General features: G+C 39.5%; 1 protein-coding gene across 2 annotated transcripts in view; it reads left to right on the top strand.

The window, feature by feature from the left end:
* LOC122091341 (histone-lysine N-methyltransferase CLF-like) overlaps window positions 1-22,843 on the top strand; it is a 101,071-nt gene that overhangs the window by 30,629 nt on the left and 47,599 nt on the right. For both annotated transcript variants that reach the window (XM_042661215.1, XM_042661216.1), the window contains 5 exons: window positions 625-709; window positions 955-1,110; window positions 19,535-19,582; window positions 19,662-19,733; window positions 19,923-20,653. In XM_042661215.1, coding sequence (XP_042517149.1) covers window positions 625-709; window positions 955-1,110; window positions 19,535-19,582; window positions 19,662-19,733; window positions 19,923-20,653 — 1,092 coding nt within the window. The remainder of the gene's footprint in view (window positions 1-624; window positions 710-954; window positions 1,111-19,534; window positions 19,583-19,661; window positions 19,734-19,922; window positions 20,654-22,843) is intronic.

Genomic DNA, 22,843 nt, shown 5'->3' with positions numbered 1-22,843 from the left:
CCCCCCCCCCCCCTCTTTCCCTAGTATATTCTTCTCCTCTTGGTAATTAATTATTTATTCATCCCACCAAAAAAAAATAAAAAAATCAACAGCCTTTTTCTCTTTATATTTATAATGTTGTTTCATAGTGATATTATATGCCATGATAAAAATATGAATTTACTTAGTTATTTACTTTATTGATTTGTTTTTTTGATGAATATCCTGCATTGGTATGAATCTTTAACCTTTATTTGGCATATAAATACAATTGTATAATTTTTAATATGCTATTTGTGCCAAATAAAATGGTTACCTAGAAAAAAAACAACACGAGAACACTTTATTCGATATAAAGCGACTCCTTATGCACGCCTTATGGCCAAAGCGCTTCGGAAGACCCTCAAATGCCTCAGTCGCCTTCCCGCCTTAATAACTATGGTTTACACTTATTTCCTGCTGGTAGCAACCTAATTTGGAATAATTGTGTATCCTCTGCTCTATATACTGAAGTTTCCGGTGCTTATCTTTTTTAACTGTATCTGACTTCTTCTCTAGAAATTGGTTTGGTGTTGTCTGAAGCATTACATTCTTATCTGGCATCCAAAATTATACTTAGCTGGTCCTTGTCATATTTTTTACCAGAATGACAATCCAAGAAGTTGGTTTATCTAATGCTGTGCTGGATTCGCTAGCTGAGTGCCTTTCTAGAAAGCCTTCTGATATCAAGGTATGTTTCTTACAATGGAATATATTATATGGTATATTGCAAAGGTTGTTTGATAAGTCCTGCAGTCATAAGGAAACCCTTTTGTGTGTGTGTGTGTTTTTTTTATTTTTATTCTGTTTGATTATCCTTTTCTCTCCTATTGTTCTAATAAGAACTGGTCATAGTGTGAACTCTGGTCCTGCTGTTTCCCAATCATTTTGTGCTGGCATTACAGAGGTATGAAACAAGTTGAACTTCTTATACAGGCAAGATACGAAATTCTTTTGAAGGGAGAGAAGGATCTGCAGTGCTCTAAGGAGAGGGATGCTGAAGATGACCCAAAACTAGATGATTCTTTTCTTGATAAAGATCTGGATGCGGCTCTGGATTCTTTTGACAACCTATTTTGTCGACGATGTCTGGTGAGAACTTTTCACATTGTTCTTATTTTGTCTTTTGGGAAATTTTCTTGTACCACCCCTAAAAATATTCATAATTTCCTGTAACCCCACGATTTGAAAATAATATCCACCGCACCCTTAATGAGTATTAACGTTAACTTAAAACATGGTAAGAATTTTTTGACACTGTTACTGACCTCTATATAACAACCCATTCCCATATATTAACCCCCAAAATTAAGTGGGACCCACTTGTTGATCAGTTCTTGATTTGGTTGTTGGGTCTTTGTCTCTTTGAATCTCTCCCCCGTTCACTGATAACACTTGGAATGAAGTTTCCATGTCCTTGACCATGGATCCTCCTGGAAGCGTTCGACCCACATCTGATTTGGCGTAAACTCTCCAGGCACCATGCTTCGATCTTCTATGGCCGGACCTTACGCTGATCCTATCCCAATTTGGAGCAAAGCCGTAGCACAGAACTTCGATTCCATTTGTCTAAATTTCAGTGACTGCTAACGGTTCACCGATCTGCATAGATCTCTCCAAAAAAAAAAAAAAAAAAAAAAAAAAAAAAAAAAAATCAAAATCATTCCTTTCTCACTCAATCGGAGAAGATCTCATCCAACATTTTTTTCGAAACTTAATTGAAAAATAAAGAAACCAAGAGGGAGAAAATGTAGATCCAAATTGTATAGAGAATAAGAACTAACAGATCATTGATTACCTCTAATGTCGATCTATAACCTTCCCAATTTCGACTTGCAGTGTCGATTCTCTACTACTCCGCGGAACGCACCATCTCTGTTGAAGCAGATAAATTGTTCAGATGTCAAAGAAAATCCACGAAGTTTTATCCGAATCTTCATCTTCTCTTCCTAGTTTTTTCAATTTTCTGACTCAATTGGGATTGGTGTCTCTGATAATGGGAGACATTGAAGACTACATCGCTCCTCGAGAGAGTAAAGAGGGTTGATTTAGAAGATGCAGAGACGGCTCTGTTCAGATCTATTTGCTATGATATCAGGGGCAACAGAGGAGATAATGGAATAGGGTAAATTAAGGGTTTTGGGTCGTCGGCTTTTGGTGGACTGAGATGGGTGTGGGTTTCATTATCCTCCATTATTATTTGTATAGGTTGAAGATGATTAGGAGGAGCATTGGAAGGAGGTGACGTGCAGAGGAATCGGGTAATTGTGGTGGAGAAGGTTTTGATGGGGAAAAGGGAAGGAAAGAGGAGGGCGTTGCAAGGTAGTAAGGGGATATGGGTTAGGGAAGGTGGAGTGTGGGGCATTTATGTCAATCTGGAAGGGTCAACTAAGAGGTTACATGGAAGGGTAAAACAACAAGTTTACCAATTTGGGGCCTAAAAGTGAGTGTATAATGGTAAGTTTACCCATTACCCACGGTTAGTTTTGTAATGCCCCAAATTTTTGGAACCTTAGAATAGATATCTCTTTTATGTTATTTTGTGCCTAATTCACTATTTTTCTGATCACTTCAGGTAATGAAGCTTCCTCTTATCCTAAGTTTAAGTTGTTGTTTTCTTCTTTTGGGACCCAAATCAAATATTTAGTAACTCTTGTGACCCAATATTTTATGGTTTTTGGGACCCTAATTGTTTTTAGGGTTTTCTAGGGACCCATTAAGCTTTTTCTTGAGGCCCATGTGACCCAAATCCAATATTCTTCTGAAACCCAATATCGGACTCATTTCAAAGTCTAGGATTCAATTCATAGGACCGAATGTAATATTCTTTTTGGACCCAAATTAAACTTGGGACCCAGTACGGGACCCAAATCTAATATTCTTTCACATCAAAGTCTTGGATTCATTTCATAGGGACCTATTAACAGAAAGAATGGGAGAATGCTTGTATGTCTTTAACTGATCACACAAGTCCCCCTATTTATAATATAAAATCATAATAGAGTCATGAAAGGAGTCGTGACTATCATGATAGAGTCATGATAAGAGTGCAAAACAGAATAAATAAAGCATTTACAATTATACCCTCCATCCAGCCGCCCCACTCTAATTAGGGTCGGTGGAGGAGGGAAAACCCCAATGTGCCCTTGCGGCTTATTAATCCTTATTCTAACACTCCCCCTCAAGTTGGTGCATAGACGTCACACATGCCTAACTTGACTAAACTAGGATGGAACAACTTCCCAACCAGTCCTTTAGTGAACACATCAACTAGTTGATCACCAGACTTCACAAAAGGAACACAAATCAAACCAGCATCCAATTTCTCTTTGATGAAGTGTTTATCAATCTCCACGTGTTTGGTTCGGTCATGTTGTACCAAATTATGAGCAATACTGATAGCAGCCTTGTTATCACAGTAAAGTATTATAGGAAGACGAACAGGTGCACCAATATCATCCAAAAGTGTACGCAACCATAGTAACTCACAAGTTCCCTGTGCCACGCCACGAAATTCTGCTTTAGCACTAGATCTAGCCACCACATTCTGTTTCTTTTTGCGCCAAGTGACAATATTCCCTCCTACAAAGGTACAATAACCAGAGATAGACTTTCTGTCAACTGAGCCAGCCTAATCAACATCTGTATAAGCTTTAACTCGGAGGTAAGAGGGTCTGTTTTCCTGGAGCTGACTTCAAGTATCATAAGATACACATAATAGCTTCCATATGAGGGGAATAGGGATCATGCATAAACTGACTGACCAAACCAACAGTCACAGCAATGTCAGGTTATGTATGTGAGAGATAAATCAGTTTTCCTACCAACCGTTGGTAGCGTCCTTTATCAACTGGTTCACCCTCCTTCTTGAGCCAGCTACTAGCTTCCATAGGAATATTAGAAGGATGACAACCCAACATACTTGCCTCGGACAACAGATCAAGGATGTACATCGTTTAAGGGAGAAAGATGCCTTTTGAGTACCTAGCAACTTCAATTCCAAGAAAGTACCTTACTTTCCAAGATCCTTTTTCTTAAATTCTTTGCCCAAAAAACCCTTGAGATGATCAATCTCAGTGCCATCATTTCCTGTTACCACGATGTAATCCACATAGACAATGAGTATAGTAACTTTTCACTAGACCTCTTTATGAACATTGTGTAGTTAGCATTACTCTGCTTATAACCCATAGATTTCATATCCTAGTGAAATCTTCCAAACCATACTCTAGGTGACTTCTTCAAACCATAGAGAGCCCGTTTCAACTTAGAGACCTTGCCTTGAGTTCTTGTGCTAGAGAAACCTGGTGGAATTTCTGTATAAACTTCCTCATCGAGCTCTCCATAGAGGAAAGCATTCTTTACATCAAGTTGTTGGAGTTCCCATCCTAGGTTCACAACACATGAGAGTAAAACTCGCACTGAGGTTAACTTGGCAATTGGTGCAAATGTCTCTTGGCAGTCGATTCCATAAGTCTGAGTGAACCTTTTAGCCACAAGCCTTGCCTTGAATCTGTCAACAGAACCATCGATCTTCTGTTTTACTACAAAAACCCACTTAAAGCCAACAAGTCTCTTCCTAGGTGAAAGAGTCACAAGTTCCCACGTAGCATTCCTTTTTAAGGCATCCATATCTTCCTGCATTGCAGCCTTCCCATTTTTTTCTACAAGAGCTTCCTGCAATTCTTAGGGACACAAGTAGATGAAAGAGAAGACACAAAGGCACGATAGGAGGGTGGAAGGGAATTATATGAAACAACATGAGATATAAGGTGTTGAGTACATATTATAGTGCATTTTTTGAGGGCAATAAGTTGATCAGAAGGAGAGATTATACCTGAAGTATGAGGCTCAGTCGGTTCTGGATCCAGGGCTAGCGAAGGGATGTGTAAAGGTGTTGTAGTAGTGGTGATGGTTTGAAGTTGCTTATTTCTGGTGTATCCCCTACTATAAACTTGAAGAGTGGAGTCATCAATTTGTCTCTGGAATTCACCAATGGTTCTCTGAACTAGAGTCATGTCCCCCTGAGTTGGAATAATAGGTTCTGTTCTTTTGCTATCTTGTGGAGCTTGAGGATTCTGAGTTGATGATGATGGGTATACTGGTAGAGCAAGCATATTTAGAGTCATCTCTTCTTCACTAGTAACTCCGGACTCACCCTGAATAGGTGATGATGGTTAGTAGGCAATAGATTCATGAAACATAACATCCATTGTTACTATTGTGCTTTTGGTAAGAGGATGGTAACACTTGTATCCTTTCTGTGTAGGTGAGTAAAGCAGAAAGATAGACTTCGTACTTCGAGGTTCCAATTTTCCTAGTGAATGATGATCCCTAGCATAGCAGACACTCAAAAGTCTTTGGAGGAACTAGGAAAGATGTAGTCCTTCGAAGAACCTCAACAGGAGCTCGAGAGTTGAGGACACGAGTTGGCATATGATTGATTAGGTAGGCTGCTATGAGGACAGCATCACTCCAATACTGAAATGGAACCTGTCTAGCAAACATCATGGCTCGAGGTATATCCAGCAAGTGCCTATTCTTGCATTCAGCCACCCCATTCTGAGCAAGAATGTTAACATAGCATGTTTGATGAAGAATCCCATAATCAACTATGTATTTTTGTAGCTGACCTTCTTTGTACTCTTTTCCATTATTAGTACGCAGAATTTTTAGAGTTGCATTGAACTAAGTCTGAATCAGTTTATGGAACCGTTGAAAACAACCGACCACTTCACTTTTATGCTGCATCACATAAATTCGAGTAGTTCTAGAGTGACACTCAATAAAGGACACGAACCACCTTTTCCCAGAAATAGATGTCCAATGAGATGGACCCCATACATTAGAGTGAACCAAATGAAAAATAGAAGAGCTTCTTTTATTTAAAGGTAAATAGCTGGAATGAGTCTGTTTAGCTAGAGTATAGGCCTCACAAAAGAGTTTATCCCTGTACATGATTTATCTAAATTCGGAAATAAAAGAGATAAGATTCCAATTGGTGGGTGTCCCAAACGATAGTGCCATTGAGTCAATTTTGAAGAAGTAGAGTGTAGTTGATGAGGAGTTATTGATGCTGCAGTAGTAGGGAGACAACCATCATCAAGCAAATAAAGACCACCCTTGCCATTACCACATCCAATCGTATTCCCTGTTTCCAGATCTTGGAAAATGCAATGGGAAGGAAAAAACATTACTTTACAGTTTAGGTCCTTAGTAAGACTACTAATAGATAGCAAATTAGCAGTAAAATTAGGGATATGTAAAACTGATGATAGAGGTATAGATGTAGAACACTTAATAGAACCCTTTCCCACCCTGTTCATAACACCTATAGAAATACCCACATTATTGCATCCTGGAACCTTCAGGTTGATTTTATCTAACCCACTTGACGGCATTCTGGATTCTAGGTTTTGGTTCTCCCCCATGTTTGGTAGCTTTGATGGAGGTTTTGCTTTTGCTTTTGTAACATTTTAGTTAGTTGAGTTTAGCTTTTGCTTCTGTTGGCCTAAGTCCTATTCTTGTTGGCTTAGGCCTCCCCCTTTTTTCCTCCCCTGTATGTTCTTTCTCTCTTGGTAATGAATTATTTATTCATCTAAAAAAAATAAAAAAAATAGAACCCTTTCCGGAGACAGATGATAGGGTGCCATTTGCTACCTAATTTTGTCTCTGCTTGAGGTGGGTGAATACTATTGAAATAAACTAGAGGAACCGCTCATGTGATCAGTGGCACCGGAGTCCATGATCTCTAGGTGGTGGAGACAACTGATGCACAATGACCACCAAATAAAATACTTGAGTGAGCAAAATTGGAACCTGAAGGGACTGAATTAGTAGGAGTTGAAGAATTAGAAGCCTTAATCGTACGTTTGAAGGCCTGGAGTTCCTTTTGGGAGAGTCCAATATCAGTTGTAGGGGAAGTGTCCACAGTCTCAGCTTAATAGGCTTTAGTTTTGGATCGACCCCGAGTATGCTTTGCCTCAAAATCAGCAAGTTTTCCATGGAGCTTTCAACAGTTGGCCTTGGTATGATATGGTTTGTGGCAATGTTCACATTTAACAATCTCCTTGGCAGAATCACCAGTTCGATCTGCTCTTTCAGAGGTAATAGTGAATCCAGTCTGTAAAGCTGATTTTTCAGTAGTAGGAGTAGGTAACATCGAGATACGGCGACATTCCTTCCATATAAACCATAGCAAAGGACTGTTCCAGAGTAGGGAAGGGAGATTTGCTAAGTATTTGAAAACAAATTTGATCATACTCCACATTTAAGCCTGCCAAGACATTATACACCCTAATTTTGTCCACATGTTTGGTGTAAGCAGTGATGTCTTCAGCATTTTTTGGATGGTAATCTATATAATGGTCCAGTTCATACCATAAAGCTCGAAGTTCTGCATAGTATTTGGTCACAGAGAGTTCTTGCTGGGTAGTGGTACGAACATTTTTGCAAAGTTCAAATACCTGAGCATCATTCCTGGTTGGCCATAAGTTTCCTTGGTAGCAGCTCAAATCTGAGAAGAAATATATAATAGAAAAAATCCTCGAGAAATAGATTACTGTATAGAACTAATCAAGTATGACATTACCAAGGTTTCATTAATGACCCATTTATCTTGTAGGGTACCTTTATCAGAAGGTTTCTTCAATTTCCGTATAATGTGTCTAGTGAGACCTCTACCAGTAATGGTAAGATATGTAGATCTGGTAAGATATGTAGATCTGGACCAGATGAGGTACTTAGTTCTGTCCAATTTCACGAAGCTAGTCCCAAAAGGCATGTAATCATTGCGACTTTTTCCATCAGACCTAGAGGTCACAGTAGTTACTTCAGACATGATTGAACTAGTAAAAAATCGACAATGAGAAAGAGAAATACCAGATCTTCAAAATCAACCGTTAGAAAGTGTTTATACTTGGAACCAATTGCCCAGTAAAGGTAGTGAGGTAATCCAAATAATATCAGGTTTGGTGAAGAACTATTGTGAAAACCCTAATTATCAAAGAAGATGGGTGATTGGATACAAAGACTTGGCAGATGGGGCTATAGGTCTGGTTGATCTCCTTTGTAATGGTGATGATGAACTCCTAAAAAATTAAACAAATTCTGAGGAGGGAGTCCAAAAAATCGATTTTGTTAGGGTTTTAGAGGAAAACTAATTCAGATTCAGCTGCACTTACCTGGTTAGACCAACATGACCGGCTTTGGATGCCAAGGGCCAAGAAGAACCGGTCCAACCGAGGGTTTTGGTCTAACAAAGGTTGGAAATAAAATTAGTAGTTACTTATCTTTTATTTCATGCCTTTTATTTTCCAGACTTGAATATAGGAATTAGGATTTCTTTTCTTGCATTGGTTTCCTTTTATGGTTGCTTCCTAGTTTAGGCTAGATACTATGTTAATAGAGTTTCTAATTTAATGTCTTTACTTTTCTATATATTGGTTGTAATCGATGGACATGTTAGAATGTTTTGATCATTGAATGAGAGTTGGTTGAGTTTGTGTTTGTGAAAGTGTGTTTCCCCTTCCTTCCCCCCTCTATCTAGTCTTCCCTTTCTTCCCTAAGGCCCTCCATCAACTTGGTGTCAGAGCCGAAGGATCCAAGTCCTTCCTCCAGTCAACCTCCTTTCTTCTTCCCCCTGCCTGTGTTCTAACTCTTATCTCCATCCCACCCTATTTCTGTTCTCTACCGAGAACTAAGATCAAAATAAAAAAAAAGTGTTTCAGTCGGGCTGTCAAACGAGAGTCGACAACCCAATCCCAAGCCTTCTGATTTCCAGCAAACAAACCCCCACTACCTTTCCTTCTTTCCTCTTTGCCTCAATCGAAACCCATCCCTGTGAGGGTTCAAGTAATAAAATAAAAAAAAAAAAAAGAAAAAAAAAAGAAAGAAAGAAAATGGTAGAAGAAGACGAGAAGAGAGAACATAGGAACTGAAGAAGATAGCATACCTGATCTCAGACCTGCTGGTTGAAGCCCCTCCTCCATTGCCAGTTGTAGCAACCCCTGGAACCACTGTTGCTTGCCATCGCCGTAATCAAAGCCCCTAGACATCGTCCCTCTTCCTCGCCTCTTTCTTCTTGGACTCCTGCTTTTGTTCTCCCATTGCGCCAGAGGAAGACGACATCTATCTGTGTCAGTATATGTTTCCTACCCCTTCTTTTCACCGACTCTTTTCTTTTGTCCCTTTTGTTTTTCCGTAATTACCCCTCCTTGTGTCCTCATATTTTGATTTCCATTTTAAAAGTTACTTCCAAGTTTACCCTTCTTCACCTATACGTGGTATGTTTCTGAACTCCTAATTGAACTTCCATTATTCACGATTCTGCCATCCTTTAGAAAAAAAAGAACATAGTTATTTGCCAATCTGCCATTGTTCTTTAAACCTCCTTTATTTACTATTTTGCCATCATATTTGAGTTTAATCTTGTTTATCTCCACCATGGTAGCCAATAGTGAAGTTATCCAGCAACTGAACTCTTATAAAGGAGAAATTGATGTGAAAATTGATGCCCTCACTACCATTGTCACTTCCCTTAAGACAATGATGAAATCTATGCAAATTTCTATTGATCGATTGGTGGCTGCAGATAGAGGAAAGAGTCCCATCCAGATTGGGGATTCTTCTAACACCACTCCACGGGATCCATTCCTACCACTACCACTACCACTACCACCACATCATACACCACCACCACCTCCACCACCATATGGAACTGGTAGATATTATGATGGGGCCGAACGAGCAGCAAAATTGGATGTCCTTATTTTTATGGAGATAACAATCCAGAACTGTACCTTGATTGGATTCACAACTTAGAGACATTCTTCAGATGGTACAGGTTGACTGAGGCCCGAAAGATCTTATTTGTAGAGGCTAAATTGAAAGGCACGGCCGGAGTTTGGTGGATCAAACAATAGCAACAGAATCGAACTTGAGGCATTGGTTTAGTCACTACTTGGGCTGAAATGCATGAAGTCATGAACCGGAGATTCTTGCCTCCTGATTACAAGCAACGTATGCATATCAGGTTTGCACAGTTGTGGCAGGCGAATTTGACCGTTGAAGAATTTGTAGCTACATTTTATTATTTGGCCACTTGTTTTGAGTTTGAGTGGGATGAAGAAGTATTGGTGGCACAATTTCGTAATGGTTTGCAGCCTCAACTTAGTGTTGCCCTTGTATTTAGTCGACTGCCTACAATGGAAGATGCCGTGCAAATAGTGTATTTGGTTGAGGAAAGTCTGAAATGCCCATACAGTCGGAGGAATTTTTCAGATACTTTCCCTCAAGGTACTAGTTCCATTATATAATTTCCTTTTACCCAAGAAAGGTCATCTAGCAGACCACAGGCTAGTGCTACATCTATGGTCTCTTCACGACCTAGTCGGCCATATTCTCCACCTAGGCATGCTTCTGAAATGTCATCTTCACAGCCTACTCGTCCATACTCACCCCCTCAGCATGATTTAGATAAATAATTTGATGCAACAAAGTTTACGGTTCGGTGCCACTCGTGTAATGGATTTGGACATATCAGTGCTTAATGTCCCAGCCGTTTGGTTGCTTTTATTGATAAGGATTCTCTTATAGCATATATTCCCGAAGAACAACTTGGTTCTGACATAGTTGATTTAAGAGAAGAGCATGCATTAGATGAAGTCAATGACACTCTCAGAGATGAGGACCCACATCCTTTTTATGTCATTCGTTATATGTTGACTGCTCCGAAGTCACTAACAATGAAGATTGGCGCCGAAGTATAATTTTCTAGACTGGTGTGAAGTGCAATGACCAGTTGTTAACCTTGGTCATTGATGGAGGTAATTGCACTAATGTTGTCTCTGAAGACACTGTTCGTAAGCTGAGATTGAAGACAGAGCCACATCCACATGTCTACAAGGTTACTTGGGTGAACAACACTAATCTCAAGATCACAGATAAGTGTTTGGTCACATACTCTATTGGTGGATTTAAGGATACAGTCCAATGTGATGTCCTCCCTCTGAAGGTGTGCCATATCCTTTTTGGTCGACCTTGGTTATTTGACAAGAAAGTACAGCATTGTGGCTATGCCAACACCTATGCTTTTAAGCATGCCAACAAGACTATGAAGTTTCATCATGCCAAAGATCACCCTGAAATTAAGCTCAAGAAGATGGTCGGATCATTCCTCATTCAGCGTATTCCTTTAGACGGTCTCCTCGGTCCTTTTCCTAACTCGATGGAGTCGAGTTCTTTTAAGAAGAGAAGAATTGATGTAGATACAGCTGCACTTACCTGGTTGGACCAACTTGACCGAATTTGGAAGCCAAGGGCCAAGAAGAACCGGTCTGGCCTAGGGTTTTGGTCCAACAAGGGATAGAAATAAAATTAGTAGTTACTTTTATTTTCTAGAATTGAATGTAGGAGTTAGGATTTCTTTCCTTGCATTGGTTTCCTTTTATGGTTGCTTCCTAGTTTAGCTAAATACTAATTTAGTAGAGTTTCTAATTTCATGTCTTTACTTTTCTATATATTGGTTGTAATTGATGGATATGTTAGAATGTTTTGATCATTGAATGAGAGTTGGTTGAGTTTGTGCTTGTGAGAGTGTGTGTTTCCCCTTCCTTCCCCCCTACTCTGATCTTTCCTTTCTTCCCTGAGGCCCTCCATCAAAGACCCTTTTTTTTTTTGCACAAATCGATTTGTGTAGATCTTGATCTCGTGGATAATGATGAGTCCTTCCAGGTAGCTGTACTTGATCTTCAAGAGGTAGAGATGTGTTCCTTAAAGAGGAAGAAACGACACTCCATAAAATAGAAGAATAAAAAATCACAAAGGGTGAAGAACCCAAATTTTCTTGCAAGGGTTTTTGATGTTTTAGTTTATGAGGTAGGGTATAGGACAGCCACTTGATTCATAGGAATCAACTCATTAGTGCTGCCCTATGGTAGGTTAATGGGACTGTTGAAGTTATCGCTGTCTTCACAACAACGCTAATCCCGATAGCGCCATCTGGACAGGTCCGATAGGGGCATACTTGTCCTATCGGATCTGCTTTGCTCCTTTAGGGTTGTGGTTATGTATTTGGGGGTATATTTGTAATCTTTCTCTATGGGTTTTAATATATAGTCTTAAAGAGACCTGCGATCAGTTATTCTGGACAGATCGCAGCTTGTTCTCAAGTTTTGGGAACTACTTGTGATTTCTCCTTTCTTTCTTCTTCTCTTTTCTGGTTTACTGGTTTTGGTTACAGGAATCTGGGATTCTAACATAGTATCAGAGCTTCTGTAATCAAATCATGTTTTTAAGACAACATTCTCTGCTGATTTCTGCCCTGCGCTATTCCTCTCTGGTGCGCAGCCATCCTTTGCTGTATCTACTGTGATTGTTTGGTCTGGTTATGATGATGTAAAGAAAATCAGACCCTTCTACCATGATTACATGAATTAATTTTTTTTTTTTTTTTTTTTATCTTCAGCCATTGGTTATGATGACTGGCTAAAGGAGAATGCCCTTATTTTAATCTGGTTATGGAACAATATGGAACCAGATGTGGCTGCTAATGTCATGTTCCATTCTATTGCAAAGGGAGTATGGGATGATTTACAGAAAACATACTGTCAGGAAAAGAACATGACAAGAATTTATGATATTTATGTGAAGCTGTTTCAGTTTCGTAAATCTGACAAATCTCTTTTGGAGTATTACAGTACATTCAGGGGGATGGTGGAAGAACTCAATGTTTTCCAGCCCTTGACCACTGATATTGAAAAGATGAAGGCTCAGCGTAATGAGTTTTTTGTCTCTAAGTTCTTAGCTGGTCTGAATAATGATCTGAAGGCAGTAAAGGGTTACTTACTTGCAGGTGACACTGTTCCCACTCTGAATGATGCCTATTCTCGAATGCAGCGAGTCACCTCCTCACCCAAGTTTGATTCATCTTCTAAAGACAACCTTGCTTTTGTTGCTAACCGTGGACGTGGTCACTGTAGTGGGGGAGGAGTGGATCTGCTGGATGAGGTCCTAATGGACAGTCATCCGATCGTGCTGCTCGGCAGTGCACATACTGTGGGAAGCCCAACCATACAATTGAAACTTGTTGGGCCAAGTATGGCAAGCTAGAATGGGCAACCCAGTTGGCCAATCATGCAGTGTGGGATGATGGTACTGACACAGTGTCTTCAGTTGCTACTAAGCCTACACCTTTGGGAGATTCCTCTACCAGTCTGCGCGATGACATCAATCAGTTGCTCCGGCGCTTGCACACCCTTGAGGCATCCTCTAATACATCCAATGATGCTTTTACATCCGCTTCCACCCTAGCCCACACAGGTACCTCAGCTCTTCTTACTACTATATCTACCCCCTGGATCATTGATTCAGGTGCTTCTGCCTATATGAACCGTAAGTTATCACTTTTTAAGAACTTTTCTACTAGTTCTAGTTCTAATTCTGTGATCCTTGCTAATGGTGCTTCAACACCGGTTCTAGATCATGGTTCTGTTTCACCTGCCTCATCCATAAACTTACCCTCTATCTTACATGTTCCTCAATTTCCATTAAGTCTTCTTTCTATAAATCAATTAACTAGTTCGTTAATTTGTTCAGTAACATTCTTTCCTTCTTATTGTGTCTTTTAGGATCTTCACACGAGGAAGACGATTGGTGAAGAGCGTGAAAAGAATGGATTATATTACCTCAATGGCGGCTGTCCTACCTCTTCTGCTGCTGCTACGGCTGTTGGAGATGTTACTCCCTTCCAATGGCATTGTCGTTTAGGTCATTTGTTGCTTTCTAGGCTACGAATTTTATTTCCTAGCTTTAAGTCGACTCCTAGGTTAGAGTGTGAGGCTTGTGAGTTGGAGAAACATCACCGTGTGTCATTCCCATCTTGCTCTGTGTCTCGTAGTCCATCTTTATTTTCTTTAGTCCATTCTGATGTATGGGGTCCTTGCAAAGTCAGTAATAGATTTAGGTTTCGGTATTTTGTGACATTTGTGGATGATCATTCTCGCCTTACATGGCTTTGCATGTTAAAGGACAAGTCTGAATTTTACATGTATTCAAAAAATTCCATAATGAAATAAAGACTCAGTTTGGCATTCCTATTAAAATCTTTCGTTCTGATAATGCTTTACAATATGCTCAAACTGATATTTCTGATTTTTGTGATACTCATGGGATGATCCACTAAACTAGTTGTGCCTATACTCCACAGCAAAAGGGAGTAGCAGAGCGCAAGAATTGGCACCTCCTTGAGGTTACCCGAGCTATGATGTTGCATATGCATGTTCCTAAGCATTTTTGGTGTGATGGAGTCTTTACTGCATGCCATCAACTGTTTTGACCAACAAATCTCCCTTCTCTGTAATGGTTCCTAATTTATCGAGTTTTCCCATTCCTCGAGTTTTTGGGTGTGTGTTTTGTTCATAATTTGCGCATGCAAGTTGATAAGTTGTCTCCTAGATCTACTAAATGTATTTTTTTGGGTTATTCTCGTACTCAGAAAGGGTATAAGTGTTATGACCCTACTACACACAGGAACTTTGTCAGTGCTGATATGACTTTTGAAGGTACGTCATTCTACCCTCCTCCAGTGTCCTCGTCTAATATAGAGTGATTGTCTCCGTCTCCTCCACCCATACCCTCACTTATACACTTCCCTGATGCTCCTAGTGCCAGTGACTCCCCTCATGTACAGGTTTATCAGCGCAGGAAGAAGATTTGATAGCTAAGTGGTTAGGTAATTACTCTAGATGCTTCACTTCTTCCACTGCCGCCTTCCTCTGGTGAAGGTGCTCTTCCTCCTCCGTCTGATGACTTATAAATTGCGCACAGGAAAGGTACACATTTTTGCACTAAAAAATCTATGGTTGTGTACCCTATTGATAACTTTGTGTCTTTATCTCATCTTCCCTCTCCCATCCATGGTCTTGCCCTATCTCTTTCTACTAATCCTATTCCCCGTACCCATAATGAGGCCCTACGTCTGCCTGGATGGAAGGCTGCCATGGATGTAAGAATAGATGCTCTCTTGAGTCGTGGTACCTGGAGTCTGGTAGATTTACCTCTTGGAAAGGACTTGGTGAAGTGTCTCTGGGTTTACACTGTTAAGTATCATTCTGATGGCTCTGTTGAGCGATTGAAGGCTCGTATGGTTGCTAAGGGGTATACTCAGACATATGGTGTTGATTACTTTGAGACCTTCTCCCCGGTTGCTAGATTGAATTCTGTTCATCTTTTTATTTCTCTTGCTATCAACTTTGATTGGCCTTTATTTCAGTTGGACATCAAGAATGCCTTCTTGTATGGTGATCTACAGGAAGAGGTATCTATGGAGCAACCTCCTGGGTATATTGCTCAGGTGGGGAGTATAGGTCTTGTGTGTTGCTTACACAAGGCTCTCTATGGACTTAAACAGTCTCCTCGGGCATGGTTTGACAAGTTCAGTACTACCATAGTTACTTGTGGTTTTCTCAGTGTTATTTTGATCATTCTGTGTTTGTTCGTCACAGAGGTGATAAGCTGGTTGTTTTGGTAGTATTTGTTGATGATATTATTCTGACTAGTAATGATGAGGCAGGAATTTCTGAAGTAAAAGATCATCTCCAGCACTATTTTCAGATAAGGATCTAAGCCAATTTCATTATTTCCTTGGGATTGAGGTAATCCGCTGCAAGAAAGGGATCAGTCTGTCTCAAAGAAAGTATGTGGTGGGTCTTCTATCTGATACTGAGATGCTTGCATCCAGACCCGTTGATATTCCTATGGACCCTCACCAAAAGTTTGGTGTGGATGATGGTGAACCCCTCCAGGATGTGCATTAGGACAGGAGCTTGATTGACAAGTTAATTTACCTCACTATGACTAGTCCTGGCATTTCCTATGTTATTGGAGTTTTAGTTAGTACATCCAGTCTCCTCCAAAAGCACATTGGGATGTTGCTATTCGCGTTCTTCACTACCTAAAAGGTGTCCTTGGAAAAGGTTTGATTTATCGTCCTAATAGGCATATAAAACTAGTAGGGTATTCTGATGCTGATTGGGCTGGCTCTGCTAGTGATCGGAGATCTATTACTGGATACTGCTCATTTGTTGGAGGGAATCTTATTAAGTGGCGTAGCAAGAAACAGACTACTATTGCCCGGTCTAGTGCAGAAGCAGAGTACAGAGCTATGGCTCATACCATTGTTGATGTGGCTGCGGTCGTTACTCTTGGGTTGGGATTTCTAGTGACCAAACCAATGAAGTTGTATTGTGACAACCAAGCTGCAGTTTACATTGCTAGTAATTCGGTCTTCCATGAGAGTACCAAACACATAGAAGTGGACTGCCATTTTGTTCGTGATGCTGTTTTGAAGAAGCTGGTTGAGACTCTGTTTGTTCCTTCAACGGATTAGCTAGCTGACATGTCTACTAAGTCCTTGTTAGCTCCTAGTTTTCGCAGTGGTTGTACCAAGCTGAGCATGGGTGATGTGTATGCTCTAGCTTGAGGGGGAGTGTTGAAGTTATAGCTGTCTTCACAACAACGCTAATTAGTGTTGAAGTTATCGCTGTCTTCACAACAGAGCTAATCCCGTGTATCGGGATTAACGCCATCTGGACAGGTCTGATAGGGGCATACTTGTCCTATCGGACCTGCTTTGCTCCCTTAGGGTCGTGGTTGTGTATTTGGGGGTACATTTGTAATCTTTCTCTATGGGTTTTAATATATAGTCTTAAAGAGACCTACGATCAGTTATTCTGGACAGATCGCAGGTTGTTCTCAAGTTTTGGGAACTACTTGTGATTTCTCCTTTCTTTCTTCTTCTCTTTTTCTAGTTTATTAGTTTTGGTTATAGGAATCTGGGATTCTAACAGGGACAAAGGTAGGATAAGATGGAGGCTAAAAATGGTAATGGAAGGGAAGGTGAAGGTTAAGGTCTGCTAAGAAACTGAAAACCTAGATCAGAAATTAGGCTCTGATACCATGTTAGTAGAAAGAATGGGAGAATGCTTGTATGTTTTTAACTGATTACACAAGTCCCCTGTTTATAATATAAAATTATGATAGTCATAATAGGAGTACAAAACAGAATAAATGAAGCATTTACAATCATACATTTATACCCCCATCCAGCCGCCCACTCTAATTAGGGTCGGTGGAGGGGGGAAAACCCCAATATGCCCTTACGGCACACTAATCCTTATTCTATCAGGACCAAATATAATATTCTTTTTGGGACCCAATATGGGGACCCAAATTAAACTAATTAGATATTTTCTTGGGACCTAAATCAATTAAAGACCTTTATTCTTTACTTGAGACGCATTATGGGACCCAAATCTTGGGCGAGATAGTAATTAATATAGGGTATTACTAATTTCAGATCGGGACCTCTTGGACACTTGGGACCATAGTTTTTAAGGCGCTGCTAAGGCGATGCCTTACTAGCGCCTTGGCGCTGATGCGGTCTAGAGATGGTAAGGCAGTGCTCCGCCTTACGTGAAGTGGCGCCTTATGGGTTTTTTTTTTTTTTTTTTTAAACACATTTTAAAATTACTTGATGAAGATTCCAAATATAGATTTTTTATTGGTAGGTGTATGATTTTATTAATACTTGAGATTTATGGGATCAACTTTACTCCACCAAAAATAACCAAAACAAACAAAACAAAAACACGAATCACAAACATGGTTTGGATTTTGTCAAGGGTTTTAAGAAAGGGCTTTGAGAAGGAATCAAGGAATCAAGGAACAAGGAAGAACCACTTATCTAGGCGACCATTTTGCTCTGACAACGGTGAGCTTCATTCTTCATTGACAGGAGTAGAAATATAGTGGATGATCTTAGGGCTTAGGCACTCATTTTGGCATCATAGAGGTAAGTATAATAAATACTTGTATTTTTTATGTCTTCTTTTCTTTATTTTTATAATTTTGCTCATAATTATATATTTATATTATATGTTAATATGTTATGATGATTGATGATTAATGAAGATGAACTTAGTTTATTCACTTTATTGATTTGTTTTCTTGATGAATATCTTACATTGGTATAAATATGAACCTTTAATATTTATTTAACATATGAGTAACAGGATTCAACTAGGATTTGAGCCAAATAGATTGGTTTTATAAAAAAATTACACAGGAACGCTTTAGTCAATAAGGCGACACTTTATGCCCGCCTTATCGCTAAGGCGCTCCGAAATACCCTCAAATGCCTCCGTCGCCTTACCGCCTTAAAAACTATGCTTGGGACTCAAAGGGGAGATAACACTTTTGCAAATGGAAGTAAGTGGAATTATAGTAAGTGTACACCATAGCGTGTGTTATGTTTGACTTATGTTTGTATGAGATGACTATAAGGGCCTATTGAATATTGTAACCTTATGATTGACGTTATGTTTACTTATATGTAGGGATTGAGTTATATTCATATGTGGCTTGTGTTATGTGCTAGATAGTAAATTATGCTGAAAGGGATTTTGAGTCAACATGGAGGTTGTTTTAAACATTCTTTGTAAAAAGTTGATTATGCGTTTATTATTATGATTAAAATGTGGTTTTATGAGAATGTGAACTTGTGAAAGTGTGAGAGGGAAAGTGGATTGCTCCGTACCGGACCAGAGAGGGGTGTCCCATTGAGCTGCGGGACTTATACCCACTATGCACAATGGTGTATATTTAGTCACAGAGTGGTGATGAAGTGTGATTGTGTGATTTGTGGGGGCCGAGTTTCCCTCTCATATCCTGGAATGGTAGCAGCCCACTTCCCCCAATGCTGGCTAAGTGTGAAAAATGGGATTCTTGCAAATGGTTGTGTTTAAATATAAAGATAATTTTGAAAAGTCAAAGAAATCATTTTTAATCATTGTATGTTGTTTGTTGTTTCTGTGTTGTTTCCTCATTACATTCTATCTTACTGGGATGTGAGCTTACTCCATTAAATATGACATTTCAGAGGAGTAGATTGGTGGTACGAGATGCAGCATGTTCGAGGGCAACCTGAAGCTTTCTATTAGTTTATTTTACTTTAGTAAATGATTGTAGTAGGATGCTGTTTCATGTAAACTCTGACAGTGTTTTTTTAATTTAAATTTTGGGAACGCGCCTTGAGATATTTTATCTATGATTAGTTGTTTTATTTTGTTGACACTTGAATTTTTTTTGAGTTCTCATATAGTCATATGCCTGCTTTTGGGTGAATGTTTTGGATCATTTGATCAATGCCTGCGAGGGCTGTACCTTTACCTGTATCTGGGTTTGGGTCATGACAAGTATAGCCATTTAGACAATAGTAAACTGCTGACGTCACCGCTTAACTATTTTCTTCTAACGGAATGGATTTATTAGAAATTTTCTTATGAAAGTGAGGGACGTATGAGATCTTTTTTCAAATTTTGGGGGTTAAAGGAAATTATGAATATTTTTAGGGGTGGTACAAGAAAATTTTCCTTGTATTTTTATTTATCAGCATGATGTGTACCTGTGTTTTTTCAGTAATAACTTTCTCATGCAGTCCTTAAATTAACTCTGGCAGGTGTTTGATTGTAGACTACATGGATGTTCTCAGGATCTTGTTTTCCCCGTAAGTTGATCTTCTATAGTGCAATGTTGTCTATGTTTCCAATACTTAATGTGGTTGTTTTTTTGTTCACATTTATCAGGCAGAAAAGCAAACTCCATGGAGCAGTTCAGATGAGGAAAAAGTTCCATGTGGCAGTAATTGTTATCAACTAGTATGTATTTAAATATGCTGGTTTTTGTAACCCACCCCACCCCACCCGCCCCCCCCCCCCCAAAAAAAAAAAAAAAAAAAAAATCATATCCTGGTCCTGATTGCTCTAGTTTACCTTGTATCCAGTGCTCCTTAAATGTTTTCTTTGAACATAAGTTTAGATATTGTTCCTAATTAAATTACGTTTCAGGCCTTGAAACAGCCAAGTATAGCCACAGCTAGCTCTCCTGTCCATGATTCTTTTCAAGAAAAACCTATTGATTCTTCTGTTAGTGCTGGGGCTCGTATATCACCAAGAAAGAAAACCAATGGTTCATCTGTTGGTAAGGGGCAGAAGTCTAACCAGAGTGAAAGTGCGTCATCCAATGGAAGAAATATGTCAGAAAGCAGTGATTCAGAGATAAAACCAAGGGAAGACAGCCCTTCAGTCCACCACTCTTCAACTCCCCCTAAAAGAAAGCTTGTGGGGAAATGTGAAGTCCGTAAGAGAAACAGTAAGCGAGTTGCTGAGCTTGTTCTTAAAAGCATGCGCAAGAGGCAGAAGAAAACTGTTGCTTCTGATTTTGATTCTGTTGCGGATGGATGTCTTCGGCCTAGAGATATGAAACTTAGATCTAATTCACGTAAAGAAAATGAAGATGCTAGTTCTTCGTCACAACAAAAAGTAAACTCTCCAATTACAAGAAAGTCTAGAAGGATGGAATCACCAGTTCAGGACAGTCAAAATGTTTTGTTAGCTGAAGCCCGTGGACCATCTGAAGATAATAAGAATGCAACTAGGACTATTAGTAAGGATATCCTGAGGGAAGAGGAGTTTGTTGAGGAAAGCACCTATAGACATGAACTAGCTGGTGATAAATCTTGGAAAGCTATTGAGAAAAGCCTCTTTGCCAAAGGTGTAGAGATATTCGGAAGGAATAGGTGAGTGCATTTTATCAATTTGGTATAGAAATATGTGATGCGATGCATGGTAATTTTAATCCTTTTATATGGGTTGACGTTAATTCTCATATTGTGATTGGCTAAACGGAATCTGTTTAATCATAAATGCTTCTCAAATGTTCTAATGAGAAAAGGAGAGTTGTCTAATAATATACGTTTTATATGTTAACCATTCTTGTTCCTATTAATATTTTTATTATGTGTTGTCTCTATCGTGAGCAAGCTTTAGTTAAGTGGTTAGATTTGTTATTACTTATCTTGAGTTGTTAGTTTCCTGTTCTATCTAGCTTTCCTATTCTGTTTATGATTGTAATTTGATATTTGGCTTTCTATAAATAAAACACAGTCCAGCGAGAGGAATACAATCTGAGTTTCACGCTGGCTCAATCTTTCCCTCTTGTCTTCTCTCTCTCTCTCTCTCTCTCTCTCTTGTGTGTGTGTTCTTTCTCTTGATGTAGATCAAGCTCTAAAAGGGGGTCAAAGTTGATTCAATATTGGACTCAATATTTGGGTCATATTTCATCCTATCACAGGCTGTTGAGCAGCACCCTAATTGTCACTACTCCAGCCTGTTGAGCAGCTTGAATACCTTGGGCAGCAAGGCTGTCGATTGGGAGTGAAGGCAGCTTCTAAAAGATTCAAAATCTCCCTTACCGATTCTGGTTGTCTCATTATATGCCTTGGTCAGCAAGGTACAGCTGGGGGAGAAGAAGTGGGGAAGTTCTAGATGAACAAGGACTTAGTTTCCTTTTTATGTCTTATTCTTATTGTCAAAGCAATAGTTTTCAATTAGGAAAGATTTTAGATAGGGTTAGTTTCATTTTCCATAAGAGTTTCCTTTTTGCTATAGTTTCCTATTTTATTTGTTTCCTAATTTTGTAAGGGCTTTCAAGCCTATTTAAGAGAAGCAATTGTAGCCTTTTGGGAAGTTGATGAAAATTGAGGAGTTTATTCTATGGCCGAGAGAGTCGACTGAGGGGTGGGGGACAGCCTTGAGATGCTGAGAGGCCTGAACCAACTACCATTCTTCTTCCCCCTTCTCATCCCTGCATCGATTTCTTTTCTGTTCTTTCTATTTATTTTCATTGTTGGAGTAATTAAGTACTGTCTGAGTAGACCAAAATCAGTTCTGTTTTTCTGCTCAGTTCAAGTCCTGTGGTAGCCATGGGAAGAACTTTTCTTGGCAGTAGCTCAATCTCTGCTTCTCCCAACCTTGTGATCAGATCAGACCATGCTTTTGGGGGTTTGTTCAGCAGCCCGAGAGTGACACTCGACCAGCCTTGGGAGCCCATCCAAGGCTTGAAGCAGTGGCTATTGGTTTTCTCCCATTTGTTTCCTCTTCATGCAAACAGCATAAATCTCAATCCAGCCATCAGAAGTTGATCATATTCTGAGGGTTTGTTTACCCATATAAGACCTCCCTTCGATCTAAATTTCAGGCTCAACTAAGTCCTATTTTGTGAGTTACAATTTATGTAAGTTTTGATCTAATTTAAGCTTTGTTTCTCAGTTATAGTTTCTAACCATAACTGTGTCTATTGTTTGCCTATTTGTTAGTCTTTATCTTGGGTTGATTACAACTGTAATTGGTATTAAAGCTATGGCGGATGAAGGCTCCAACCAAGCTGCCGGTAATATTTCTAATGCTATTCTTCAAGCTGTCCAATAGTTGTCTGAGAAGATAGCATCCATGGAATAAGAGATTAAAGAGATGGAGTTGTCGGCTCATACAGGAGACAAATGATGATGTAAGGTTGGTTCACTAAGGTGAAAAACCCCAGTTGTTTTCTAACTCCAATCCGAGGACCAGATCTGATTTACAGATCAGAGGACCAAAGGAACTCACAGAATTCATGCTGAATAGCAGAGATGCTGCAGCTGGCTGTATGGACCTCTGATGGAGCTCAACTTCTGGTCAATTGCTCCTCTTATGGTGCTGATCAAAAGTAGAGAATCAGAGATTAGGGAATGATTCGACTTGTCAATAATGATAGATTTTATTTTGGATGAATAAATAATTCATTACCAACGAGAAAAGAAGAGAATATACAAGGGGAAAAGGGGAGAGGAGGGAAGGCTTAAGCCAACAAGGAGAAGCCGACCCAAGGGGAGCTAAAAAAAGACAAAATCAAACGAAAACAAGCAACAAAACCAGCCGCGGGGGGGGGG

Source organism: Macadamia integrifolia, chromosome 10 (assembly GCF_013358625.1).
Source record: "Macadamia integrifolia cultivar HAES 741 chromosome 10, SCU_Mint_v3, whole genome shotgun sequence".
NCBI lineage: Eukaryota > Viridiplantae > Streptophyta > Magnoliopsida > Proteales > Proteaceae > Macadamia > Macadamia integrifolia.
This window is presented reverse-complemented; position numbering and strand designations above follow the sequence as displayed.